Source organism: Chlamydomonas reinhardtii, chromosome 11 (assembly GCF_000002595.2).
Source record: "Chlamydomonas reinhardtii strain CC-503 cw92 mt+ chromosome 11, whole genome shotgun sequence".
Taxonomy (NCBI): domain Eukaryota; kingdom Viridiplantae; phylum Chlorophyta; class Chlorophyceae; order Chlamydomonadales; family Chlamydomonadaceae; genus Chlamydomonas; species Chlamydomonas reinhardtii.
In genome coordinates this window covers 1,364,582-1,376,692 of record NC_057014.1, presented here as the reverse complement: position 1 = coordinate 1,376,692, position 12,111 = coordinate 1,364,582, and the positions used below count along the sequence as shown (strand labels likewise).

The 12,111-nt window shown below is 62.1% G+C and overlaps 2 protein-coding genes across 2 annotated transcripts; one reads left to right on the top strand and one right to left on the bottom strand.

The window, feature by feature from the left end:
* The first annotated feature begins 136 nt into the window (after nucleotides 1-136).
* On the top strand, nucleotides 137-3,322 carry CHLRE_11g467719v5 (uncharacterized protein). The gene is made up of 4 exons (XM_043067482.1): nucleotides 137-788; nucleotides 1,140-1,311; nucleotides 1,561-1,640; nucleotides 2,118-3,322. Exons 1-4 carry the CDS (start codon nucleotides 252-254, stop codon nucleotides 2,457-2,459), a joined length of 1,131 nt encoding a protein of 376 aa, XP_042919479.1. The 5' UTR covers nucleotides 137-251; the 3' UTR covers nucleotides 2,460-3,322.
* A 5,324-nt stretch (nucleotides 3,323-8,646) lies between these two features.
* Nucleotides 8,647-12,086, bottom strand: CHLRE_11g467718v5 (uncharacterized protein). Its single transcript, XM_043067481.1, has 4 exons — nucleotides 11,521-12,086; nucleotides 11,103-11,184; nucleotides 10,482-10,661; nucleotides 8,647-9,720 (listed from the first exon to the last, which is right to left on the bottom strand). Exons 1-4 carry the CDS (start codon nucleotides 11,997-11,999, stop codon nucleotides 9,505-9,507), a joined length of 957 nt encoding a protein of 318 aa, XP_042919478.1. The 5' UTR covers nucleotides 12,000-12,086; the 3' UTR covers nucleotides 8,647-9,504.
* Between the last annotated feature and the right edge of the window lie 25 nt (nucleotides 12,087-12,111).

Genomic DNA, 12,111 nt, shown 5'->3' with positions numbered 1-12,111 from the left:
TTATAAATAGCACGGGCTGTGGAAGCCCCTAGGGTACCGCGGGTTCCTCCATTTGGAATGAGGAATTCGACAGGCTGGCCCAACAGAACCGTTCTTGCGAACTTGTCTACTCTGCATATGTTATTCTTTATCTACTCATCTTACCACAGATCACGCAGACGCTGGGGACTCTGCCCAACTCCTTCTTCTCGTCCGTCTGCAGCACAGTCGCAAATTCCTGGATAGCAGGGGTCTGCGTCATACGCAACAAAATGGACGGCAGCTTAAAGCTGCAGTCAGAACTGGTCGCAGCGGCCTGTCGGCGCTTCCAGGCTGTCGTGTGCACCACTCCCGCGCACACGGCTTCAGAGCCCAGCACCCCCGCCCCGCCCGCGCCCGCGTCGCACCCCAGCGTTGACGCGCTGACCGCCCTGCTCCTCGAGCAACAAGAGCTGCTCGCCCGTCTGAGCGCGTGCGGCCTGGATGCCAGCGGCGCCGGCCTGCCACGCGCCGCAACGGCCCCACACCAAGGGGCTGCGACCCGGCCTGGCGCTGCGCCCCCACCACCAGCGGACGGCGCCGCAGGCGCCCGGACCCCCGGAGCAGCAGCGGCCGCTGCTACCCCCCGTGCCGCGCTGCCAGCTGTCGACGAGGGCACGGCGGAGCTGGCGGCAGCTGCTGCCAAGCGGGAGCGGGTGCTGGGCGCGGGGCTGCAGGCGCTGGGGGCGCTGGCGAGCTCGCTGCGGGGGGTGCTGGATGACGTGTCAGAACTGGCGCCGGAGGACAATGGATACACGCCCAGTGTGCAGGTGGGTTGTGTGGGAGGTCATGGGGAGGGGATGGGGGAGGGGCTGGCGGTTGGGGCGGACCTTATTAGCGGTCGTCTGCATCACGCACGGGGATTGAATTGAGGAGGGGTGCCGGTCTCCAACCTCCGTCACCAGCCTGCCATACGACCACTCCACCCCCCATCGTCGGTAACAATTGCTGTTCCCCAAGATGGTGTACCGTCTACCACTTCCTATCCATGAATGCAAACCCAAACACACACACGCGCACAACCGCCGACCCACATGTGCTTACACACCACCCAACCAACCCCACCCAACCCAACCCCTAACCCCACTCCACCTCACCCCGCTCCGCCCTGCACCCTGCAGGAGCTGCTGGCGTACGGTCACCGCCTGCGCTACACCACCTTCGCCACCACCGGCCTCTTCGCGGGCGAACCGGCGCCTCAGCAGCTGCACCTGGACCACGCGGCCCTGTGGGAGAGGGCGCTGGCGGAGAGGCACGCAGCCATGGCCACCGCGGCGGCGCCGACGGCTGCGGGTGGGAGGGGAAACGGGGGGGGCAGGGGGGCGGAAGGGTGTGGGGGGGGGGCGTGGGGGCGTGGGCGGCAGGGTGTGGTTTTGGGGGGGATGGGTCCTGGGCCCGGCATGCTTTGGTTGTACGCTTTCGCATTCACATGCCCAGGCGGCCATGCTGCGTGCACGCGCACAGAAAGCAAGCATGTCTTGCACATGTGTATTAACACTCTCGTACACGCCCTCCTCGCGTACGGCCGCAACGCCCTGTCAGAGCCGGCCGACCCCGCCACGGAGGCCGCCTGTGCCTCGCTGCTGGAGAACCTGGTGGCAGCCGGGTGGAGCCCCGAGCAGGTGCGGGGGTTAACGTTGAACCAATCCCGTAAGGAAACTGTCGCGCTGCAAGGAGAACTGCAGCCGCATATGCGATTTGTTGTAGGTGCGGGGGGGGAGGGTGTAAGTACCAGCCCAAACTAAACCAAGCCAGGCGGACCTAGCGGAGCACAGGCAGAGGTGTTAGTTGCAAGCGATGATACATATGGAAAGGGGCAGGAGGAGAGGGCCGGGCGGCGAGCGGGTCAGGCATGTCACCGGGTTCGCACATACTTATGGGAGGGTGGCCGGAGGGGGTACGGGGGCGGGCCGGAGACGGAGGGGGCTAGAGCAAATGGGGGAGAGGGCGAGTGTGGGCAGGCGGGGAGCCACTCCCATTCCAATGTTTGCCGTCTCGGTGCCATCTGTGTACCCATCCCCACGGCACCCCGCCCCGCCTACCTGCTCACCCGCTCGCCCCCCCGGTCCCCTCCGTCCACGCCTACGTGTCTGTCACAGGGCTTTCCGGAGCCCGTCGTGGCCTTCCTGTCCGACATGCCGGGAGCCATGGATGTGCTGCGCCGACTGGTGGAGGCGCGATTCTTCCCGCCCGCACCCGCCGCCGCGGCAGCAGGCGCCGCAGGCGCCGCCGCCGCGGCAGCGGCGGCAGCACCCGCCGCAGCGGCGGCGCCTGGGGCGCCGGCCGCAACCGCGGCCGCACCTGCTGCCGCACCTGCGGCTGCGGCTGCTCCTGCGGCTCACCCCGCCAGCCGCCTGGTGCACCAGCTGATGCTGGACGAGGACAGTGACGAGGAGGGCAGCGGCAGCGAGTACACCACCACAGAGGACGGCTCGGACTAGGCGGCAGGGGGAGGCAGGGAGGCAGGGGGGTTGTAGATACCAGCCCAAACGAAACCGAACTCACTGGAAGTGGATGAGTGGAGGGAGGGAGGGTGCGCTTGGGGCAGGGGGGTCGCGTGGATCAATTCCAAAGCACGGGAACCCGAGACCTGGTACACAGGGGGGTAGGTTGGGCAGGGGCAGGAGTAATCGGAGCAGGAGTCTGGTGGGGCCAGACGGGTGCGTTGCTGTGCTGCATATGACGGTGTGGGTGTGGAGGCCCGTGCGGGCGCCCGACGGTGGCTTGACGGTGGCTTGACGCGGCTGGACGCAAAGGCGCAAGAGCAGTACCAGACGTCTGCCAATGGGTAAACATCAAGAGAAACCTTGTGCACGGGTTGGGACCTGCGTTTAGCCCTGAGTTGCGTTCAGGAAGTAAGGGGTACACGGGCAGGAGGGCTTGGGCGGGTGTTGGGCTGCTACTGTTGACATGCCTGGGTGGAGTGCTCCAAGCGGCCATGCCGTGCCCCTGGTTGTTGAGGGAAACGTCTGGAAACCGGGACGGAATCCTCCCGAGTTGGGAATGCTGGTTAGCCGGGGGAGGATGAATGGGGATGTGTTCAGCGGTACGCCTTTTTCGGGTTTTTTGCGTCCTGGCGTAGTCCAAAAGCGTGATTCACACATTAGCGGCCAGAACAGTTGGCGCCTGGCGGGCTGGATGGTGAGGTGGGTTGTTGTTGTGACTGGGTCAGGCTCACATGCCCGGCGTGGGTACGCCAGCATAGGATCAAATCGTGGGCAGCATGACATGCGAGTGTGATTTATTGACTCCTTACTGCCGTGTAGCGTTACAAACCGCCACGGCCCCAAACGATAATCCCAATCTCTCAAACCGACAATAGCCTCCACTCATGCCTCAAGCGGCCTAGCAACTCATTCGTGGCCCTCAGCGGCCTCCTACCTCCGGCCTCGCAGCTCCCGATACCCCACCAAGTCCGCCGTGCCCGCCCCAGCCCGCCCGTGTTGAGGTTGCACTAGTGGCCGAAAGTGCTGCCAGTACTGGGTGTGTCGCATGTATGAAGTGCCTGATAGCAGCAGAGTCCAGACAACCACGCACGCCGCAGCGCCCACGGGTGCCACCACATTAATCCGCGGCGGCACCAGGGGGGGCGGGTGGGTTGTCACCGTCCCGGCAGAGGGACGATCCGAAATACAGTACAGAAGCACAACGGCAGATAAGGCGCCGTGTGCTCCTGACGCGTACAAGACCCAGCTCGGTTCGGCCCCATGCACAGGCACGTACCCGAGCGTCCTGCGCCGTGCGTGACTCTAACGCAACACGGCAGTTACGTCGCAATAACTAGACTTATCTCCACTGCGCTGCGATAAGTCAGCGCTTATTGACTCCTTACTGCCGTGTAGCGTTACAAACCGCCACGGCCCCAAACGATAATCCCAATCTCTCAAACCGACAATAGCCTCCACTCATGCCTCAAGCGGCCTAGCAACTCATTCGTGGCCCTCAGCGGCCTCCTACCTCCGGCCTCGCAGCTCCCGATACCCCACCAAGTCCGCCGTGCCCGCCCCAGCCCGCCCGTGTTGAGGTTGCACTAGTGGCCGAAAGTGCTGCCAGAGTTTGGTAGTAGTCCTCAACGCGGGGAGGTCATGGTGCGGGCGACGGCAGCCCTGGTGGCTGGGCTTGATTGGCTTCGCGTATGCAGCTCTTCTCGCAAAGCGCTCGGCCCAACGGCCGGTCACGCAAACCAAGGTGCGGTCGGCGGTGATGGCGGCGGCGTTCGTGCCCTTGCGCTACCGAAATCATGTGTCTCGAACACCGCGGAGCGCTCCGCCCATCGCCTTGCTTGCGCACGAACGTACGGTCCTAGTTGCACACTCGACAGCGGTCGATAGAACGAGCTTCGTGCTTGGGGATATTGGCTGCACGAGCAGCACCATCACATGGGGATGAGCGCCGCCGGAGGCGCCGCCGGCACCTGCTGCAGGCGGCGCAGGGCGACGCCAACGCGGGGCCTGACAGCGCCACACTCCGTCGGTCATGGGCGGTCAATGGTCACTACCAGAAGACAAGCAGCAATAGGAACACGACTGGCGTTGCAAGGGCCATGATACCAGACTCACAAACGTATCAGGTGCACCAATGGCCACGACAGAAACACACATGCATTGTCCCGCGTGCGCCAGCCACGCAGACGACGCCGGGGCGTTACAGGGAAACACATGCATCCTTGTTCAGGTGTGTGGCTTCTGGGCAGCTGTGGCCGTCCGTGTGCCTAGGAAAGGTAACAGTGCGTGTTGGCACGTGTTGGCACGAAGCACTGGAGACCTCGCTCGGTACTCTCTACCGGCCCCCAGGGCCATGCCATAACACGTGTTGACGTTGTAGGCTGCTCGGAACAACCTTGGGAATAATAACAACTTCGTGACTCGAAGCTGGGACAGACTAGCCAACATGAGCCACGCAGGAGAAGGCGCGAGGTGCAACACTAGAGCGGTTTTACGTACGCGAGTCACGCGCGGCAACCTGCCCTTCACCCGCGCCGTCGTGGTGTAGGATGCGGGCAGCCATGCCCAGCCGTGCAGCATGGCCACGAACACTAATTTCTTTCTTGCTAGCTAGGTGCCATGCTTGAGATTTGCAGTGTCTTGCATAAGAGTCACTACCAATCAAGCAGTAGGTACACCCATAGATAGCATCACCCCGGCGGACGCAGGACAGGCGCGCACGTGAATGCCTCCAAACGCCGCGGGGATGCATGCACACAATGTCCCGTACGTGCCGATACCGTACGCCACGGCGGCTGTGGGGTGTACCGTAATAGCAGGGAGGGCAACATGAAGGGTAACACCTCAGCAACCCCAGCAAGGCTGGCCTGGTCGAGCGGCGCGGAGGGGTGAAGGATACCCGGCACGCGTGGAACACGCAATGTATCTATAGTGATAGAAGGCGTAGTGATGGGAGGAAATAAGGAGCACTCGGGGCCGCGATGGCGGGTTGGATGCGCCACGGGCCCCGGCCCAGCCAAAGGGAGCGAACGCCGGGCGGAGCCGGTGGGTGAGCGACTCGAGGGACGTGCCAGTAGTGAACCCATCGCAGTGGCGGATGGGTCATCCAATGTGAGAGATGATACAGCCACGCCGGCAGCCAAACTCCGCACTCGCCCACGTACGGGCACGTTGTGGTACTGCTGTGAGGAGGCCGGGCTGAGTTGGGATGCCTGCCGACTGCCAAGCCCGCAGGGCACTGTCGGCCTGGCTACCCACATGTGAGCCTGTGTCGCCATACGCTCTTAATAGTAATGACATATAGCACACTGCTCCTAGCACTTCGGTGATAAGTAATTGCCCCGCCGGGTGAAGTAAGGCCGGGGCTGAAAGGAACCAAGGCTGGTTCCCTAGGCGTCCACTGGCGAGTGGGCAGGCGACACATTCAGTTGGCATTGACGTGCAGGGGTTCCTGTTGACGTGCGTTGCGGAACTAATGCGTACGTTGGCTTGGGTCTCTGGGTTCATGAGGCATTGACAGAACACGCTGCCCCTGCTATGGTTCTGACCAAGGAACATGTATGCATACATGTCCTGAAGGATTGGCAGGGAGCGTGCCGCACAGCACGCAAGCCGCGTGACTACGGTAAGCATGACGCCATAACGTGACACAGATGCCGGGCATGCCATACAGGCGGCCAACGCTACGGCACAAGCCAGCTTGACGCGTCCACAGATACATACATGGCGCCTGACACCTGGATAGGAGCTATCAGTCTGACTGTGGGTCGATGCTACCCCGGCATGGATCTGGGTTGAACGGTTGGTGGTACCATCGCGCGGGCGTGGCGGGTCGAGTAGCGTGTTTCATGCACGGCACTCCCGCTAACCAGCTACACACCGCAGTGTACTGGTTATCCAACAACTACATTCAGACCATTCTGGTATCCCACTCAAACCTGCGCCAAGTGTCAGGAAAAGCGCTTGCCAAGTCGGCTACCCGCTTTCACAGGATGGCGAGCGGGTGGCTGGCATGTGTACAGGCGGGTGGGCCAACAAGAGGGGAGGGCGGATGGGTGCCGTGACTCGGTGGTGGGCCCCACCGCGAGCAGCAACAGCCCAGCCCAACACACGGGCGCCATCTAAACCCACCAAGCAGGCTGTGATCCCAGCTCCGACCGTATCTCGCAACAAAATGTTGGTTGGGCAGGGTCGGGCTCACTGCGTGACACAGCGTCCGATGCCTGGTGCAGGGCTGCACGAAGGCATGTTTATGCGTCATGCGGTATTGTTATGCGTCATGCGGTATTGTTATTGGCAATAGCATGCTGGCCGAACTGCACAAAACTCCACAATTCGGCACTTGGGCCTAGCGCACACATCGAATGCATATAGGTTGGCTTGGGGTGCGTCAGCCAAACTACAATGGTGATGCCGCGTGATAGTATGATGTGCGTGCGGACCTCAAGACGTACAGGGTGACGCATGATCACGTAAGCCCGCTCCGTTGTCAACACGAAGCAATAGCGAGGCGCAGGCTTGCCGTGCACGGCACACTCAAGGCGTATTGCGACAGGGCACGCAGCAGGGCACGCAACAAGTCGAAGCGTCCATAACGACAGGGCAGGCAGCATAATTGCATGCGGCACACGGGCAATATCGCAAGACACATGATGCGAGGCGCAAAGCCTGTTGCTGGCGGCACACACGCCGTATCCGAACGTGGCGCTCAGACCACACATTGTCCACAACGCAAAGGCATGTACAACGAAGGCACGTAAGCATTTCAATGCCGTCTATAATCCACAACGCAAGAGTGTGGAGCCCGTTGCTTGCGGCACACAGGTCGTATCATAAGGGCACGTATGCCATCTATTACCCAAAAGCAAGGGTGAGCTGTTGCTTGCGGCACACAGGTCACATCATACGGGCACGTATGCCGTGAATTGTCCATAAAACAAGGGTGCAGAGCCCGTTGCTTGCGGCGCACAGGCCGTATCATAAGAACACGTACGCGGCGCATTGTCCATGAAGCAAGGGCGCGGAGCCCGTTGCCTGCGGCACACAGGCCGTATCATGAGGGCACGTACGCCGTGAAGTGTCCATGAAGCAAGGGCGCGGAGCCCGTTGCCTGCGGCGCACAGGCCGTATTATGAGGGCACGTACGCCGTAAATTGTCCATGTAGCAAGGGCGCGGAGCCCGTTGCTTGCGGCGCACAGGCCGTATCGTAGGGGCACGTATGCCGTCCATTGTCCGTGAAGCAAGGGCGCGGAGCCCGTTGCCTGCGGCACACAGGCCGTATCATAAGGGCACGTATGCCGTCCATTGTCCATAAAGCAAGGGCGCGGAGCCCGTTGCTTGCGGCGCACAGGCCGTATCATAAGGGCACGTATGCCGTCCATTGTCCATAAAGCAAGGGCGCGGAGCCCATTGCTTGCGGCACACAGGCCGTATCATAAGGGCACGTATGCCGTCCATTGTCCATAAAGCAAGGGCGCGGAGCCCGTTGCTTGCGGCGCACAGGCCGTATCATAAGGGCACGTATGCCGTCCATTGTCCATAAAGCAAGGGCGCGGAGCCCATTGCTTGCGGCACACAGGCCGTATCATAAGGGCACGTATGCCATCCATTGTCCATAAGGCAAGGGCGCAAAGCCCGTTGCTTGCGGCGCACAGGCCGGATCCCAACGGCACACACGCCCTTTCCCCAAGGGCACGCGGGCCCTGCGGCCTGGATAGGCAGACAGGAGAAGTACCGCGCCAAAAGCCCTGAGGTCTTGGGGAGGTGGGGGTGGCACGATGGAAGATGAAAGGTATTGCACAAAGCTGTGAACTGTAAAGCGACGGGTAGACACGAAGGCACGGCAAGCAGGACCGCGCATGGCAAGCAAGTAGCCCGCCCGCACAGCTGTGCATGCCCTTTTGCTTTCAGTGACTTGCCGAACGCCTTGTCCGCAACGCTTCGCGCGCCTTTGCTCCGCTTGAAAGCTCCGCTCTGCTCCGATTTGCTCCCGAATGCGGCCCCCGAACCAAAGCGTGGTCCAAAGCGCCAGAGAAGCGTCGAAGGGCATTCCCTTACGATCAGAGAGCGAGCGTGATCAAGCTAAGGGGTTCCATTGAGCAGGATCGCGCAACAAAGCGCTGCAACTCCGTCTGAGTGTATATTAAACGCTTATTCGGTCCAGACATGGTAAAGTATAGTTAGAACCAGGTATAGGATTGCAAAGAAAGTCCAGAAATGTAGGGAACGTTTAAGTGCGACACACTGAGGTCACCGTCCCGGCAGAGGGACGATCCGAAATACAGTACAGAAGCACAACGGCAGATAAGGCGCCGTGTGCTCCTGACGCGTACAAGACCCAGCTCGGTTCGGCCCCATGCACAGGCACGTACCCGAGCGTCCTGCGCCGTGCGTGACTCTAACGCAACACGGCAGTTACGTCGCAATAACTAGACTTATCTCCACTGCGCTGCGATAAGTCAGCGCTTAACAGGAAGTCACTTCGCACGTCAGTGTTGGCCTCGCGCTCTGGCACTCTCGCGCGCCATGTTCGCCAATACACCCGGTCAGCCGTCGAATATTTCTCTCACAACCAAGCAGTGAGCCGACACCGACAACGACGTGACAGACGCCAGCCGGGCCAACCCAAGCCAAAGTCATGCCACTACTGCTCTACTGCAGCACCCCGGGCTGTGGCCTCGCAGCGCGGCAGCCCCCGCAGCATGCCAGCCGACATTGTGGGTCATGCAATATGTCACAGCAGGTGAAACCACAAATCTCCCCCTGCTGAGCACGCGCCTCACTGAGCCACTCAATGTCCAGCTCCATCATTTGCCACTGGTTGCCACTTCCTTGAATCACACGAGCTCCTGTCCAAATCCCAACCCAACCTGTGTACCCACTGCGCCACTGTGCCCCTGCCCTGAGCCGCTGCCACCCAGCCAACTCTCTAACCTCACCCACCCAACGCATGGCGCTCTCCCGTCTCCGCCGTCAACCACAGCCTCAAAGAATTGCCGCAACCGCACCCCCCGCAGCCCTACCGACAGGCCCCTGAGCTCCTCACAGCTGCGGCAGCTTCTTCACAATCTCCTGCTCCAGCTTGGCCACGTATTGCAGCTGGTGCGTCAGCGACACCGCGGCGCCCATATCGCCCGCCCGGAAGGCGGCGCTCAGGCGTCCCACCAGCCCCTCCTGCTGCCGCCGGTTGTGCGCCAGCAACTGCGCCAGCGCTGCGGGGTCATCCGTGCCCTCCACCTCCTCTCGCGCCTCAAGAACCTGTGTGTGTGTGTGTGTGTTAAAGAGCACAAGGAAATCGTTGCGCAAAGACAGTGTATGCGATGCAGCAAAGCGACGGTTTACCTGAAGTTACCTGAAGTTACCTCGCATACCTGCTGCGGTGAGCCGCCGGTCTTACCAACCGGAAATCGCGCAACCCCCGCTACCCTAACCTCGAGGGGGGATTCGTGTCAACACGCTCTCAAGGGTGCAAACCCATGCATGTGCTCACGGTACCGTGAGGCCCAGGCACTCCTACGATTCCTAGCTCCGCGTCGCTACTCCTGGCCGCTAAGTCCAAGCTCCCGCCCAATCCTCGATGAAACTCTCACCTACGAGCGAATAAGAAAACAACAGAGCACAGGGCGGCAGCAGGGGAGTGTCACGAACAAGTGTGTGTGTGTGTGTGTGTGTGTGTGTGTGTGTGTGTGTGTGTGTGTGTGTGTGTGTGTGTGTGTGTGTGTGTGTGTGTGTGTGTGTCACAAGCCGCAAAGGGCATATGTGTGTGGGGGAACGCGAAGGAGTATGAGGTGCGGTTTTCTGGTTGCGCTGAGCGGGGCGAGGGTTGAAGCAGGCACAGTGCCAACCTCTCGTCATCCTTGCGCTTTCCTGACACGCAGGAACTCTCGCCATGCCACAGCACTGCACACGATACCGTCAGCTCGTGTGCTGCCCGTGCCCTGCGCCGTGCCTCACTTGCGCTGCCGCGCCCCACACACGGTACTCGTACAGCCGCCCACCGCCCACGGCCCCACACCCACCTCCATGAGCAGCTCTGGGTCATCGATGGTTCCCTCAAACGCCTCGCCCGCGTTCACGCCCTTGCTGGCCAGCAGGTAGTTGGCTCGCGACAGCGGCGACTTGAGGATGGAGTAGGCGAGGTTGATGACGGAGGCGTGCTGCGCGCTGAACTCGCGCTCCTGCGGCGGCTTGTGCCCCATCTGTTCGTTTTATGTGTGTGGTGGTGGTGGCGGGGGCAGGGAGAAGGGTTGGGGTGGAGGGGGGGCTTTAGATATGTGTCTAGGGACAATGGCGATGATGGGGAGGGAGACGGTGACAGGCCGTGATGCGGCCCAGGCTTACGCGCGAGCGACGGCGTAGGGGACGGCAACGTGTGGGGCTGGGCCCGTTGCAGGTGCCAGGCCCTGCGGCGCTGTGTTCTGTGCTGTCCGTGCGCCCGGCCAGCTAGACAGCAGTCACGCGCCACCCGCCATCATGGCCTGCCAAGCAACAGCCTCCAGCCACCGCCCCAGCGGCCGCCCACCCACCCCAGCCGCATACCCAGCTACATCCCCAGCGCCGCAGTTCCTGCGCCGCCGCCCCAGCGCTGCCAACCCTAGCCGCCTCCCCAGCCGCATCCCCAGCCACCGCCGCCGCCGCACTTTGTCTGGGTGCAGGTTCCACTGCAGCTGCTTGTAGCGCTTCTCCAGCAGTTGTGGGTCGATGTCGAATGAGCTGTCCGGCCTGGGGGCGGCGAGGGCGATGCGGGCGGAGACGGACAAACCACAGGAGTAGCGGTGTCAGGAAGCATCAGGTGCAGCCCGGGTCAGTCCCGCCACTGGACCTTGCCCACAACTACCACAACCACCGACACCAACACCGACACCACCAGCAGCAGCAGGAGTCCATCACTGCAACTGCAAGCATCTGCATACGGCCGCCCTCCTGCGACCCTGCTTCCCATGGATCCCGCCCCTCGCCCGCCAAGCCGCCCCTGCGTGTGTGCCTCCGCGGGCCCATGTTCCCGGCCAACGCACGGCTGCCGGCGCCGCCCATCTCGCCGCCCTGCCGGCAACTCACAGTGAGAAGAGCTCGAAGTAACTCAGCGACTCGTCAGGTGGCTGTACCGTCGCACAGCCGTTGCACACCAACCCGCCGCGCTTCACAAGTTTGTCGCAGCCACGACATGCCTTCTCCACCTCCTCTAGTGTCAACACTCTCCGCGGCGCCGGCTTGGCGCCGCTGGCTGCGCCGCTTTGCTGGGGTTGCTGGTGGTGCGCGTGGTCGTGCGCGCAGGCGGGGCCGTGTTGTGGGCACGCCGCGGTGTGCGCCGTCCGCCACTGCGTGACGCTAGATGAAGATAGCTGAGCTCTGGAAGCGTACTGGCGAACGGCTAGGCTCGTGGCAGGCTCCGCGGGGCTGTAGGATGTGGAGGGTCGACAGTTGCCATCAAGCGCTGCCTCACTCTGGGCCAGCGCGCCCAACAGTCGCGGCTGACCCCAGACTACTAGCTCCAAGCATGATTTGGGCAGCAGCGACGCAAGCCGCCGAGCGCTCATAGTAAGCGCAAAACCTTCAGCGCCAGACGCGTGTGAATTGACGTTCAGATGTTACAAGTTTTACCTGCGTAAATATAACGTGCAATTTAGAAACCAATTGGGCTGCTTGCGA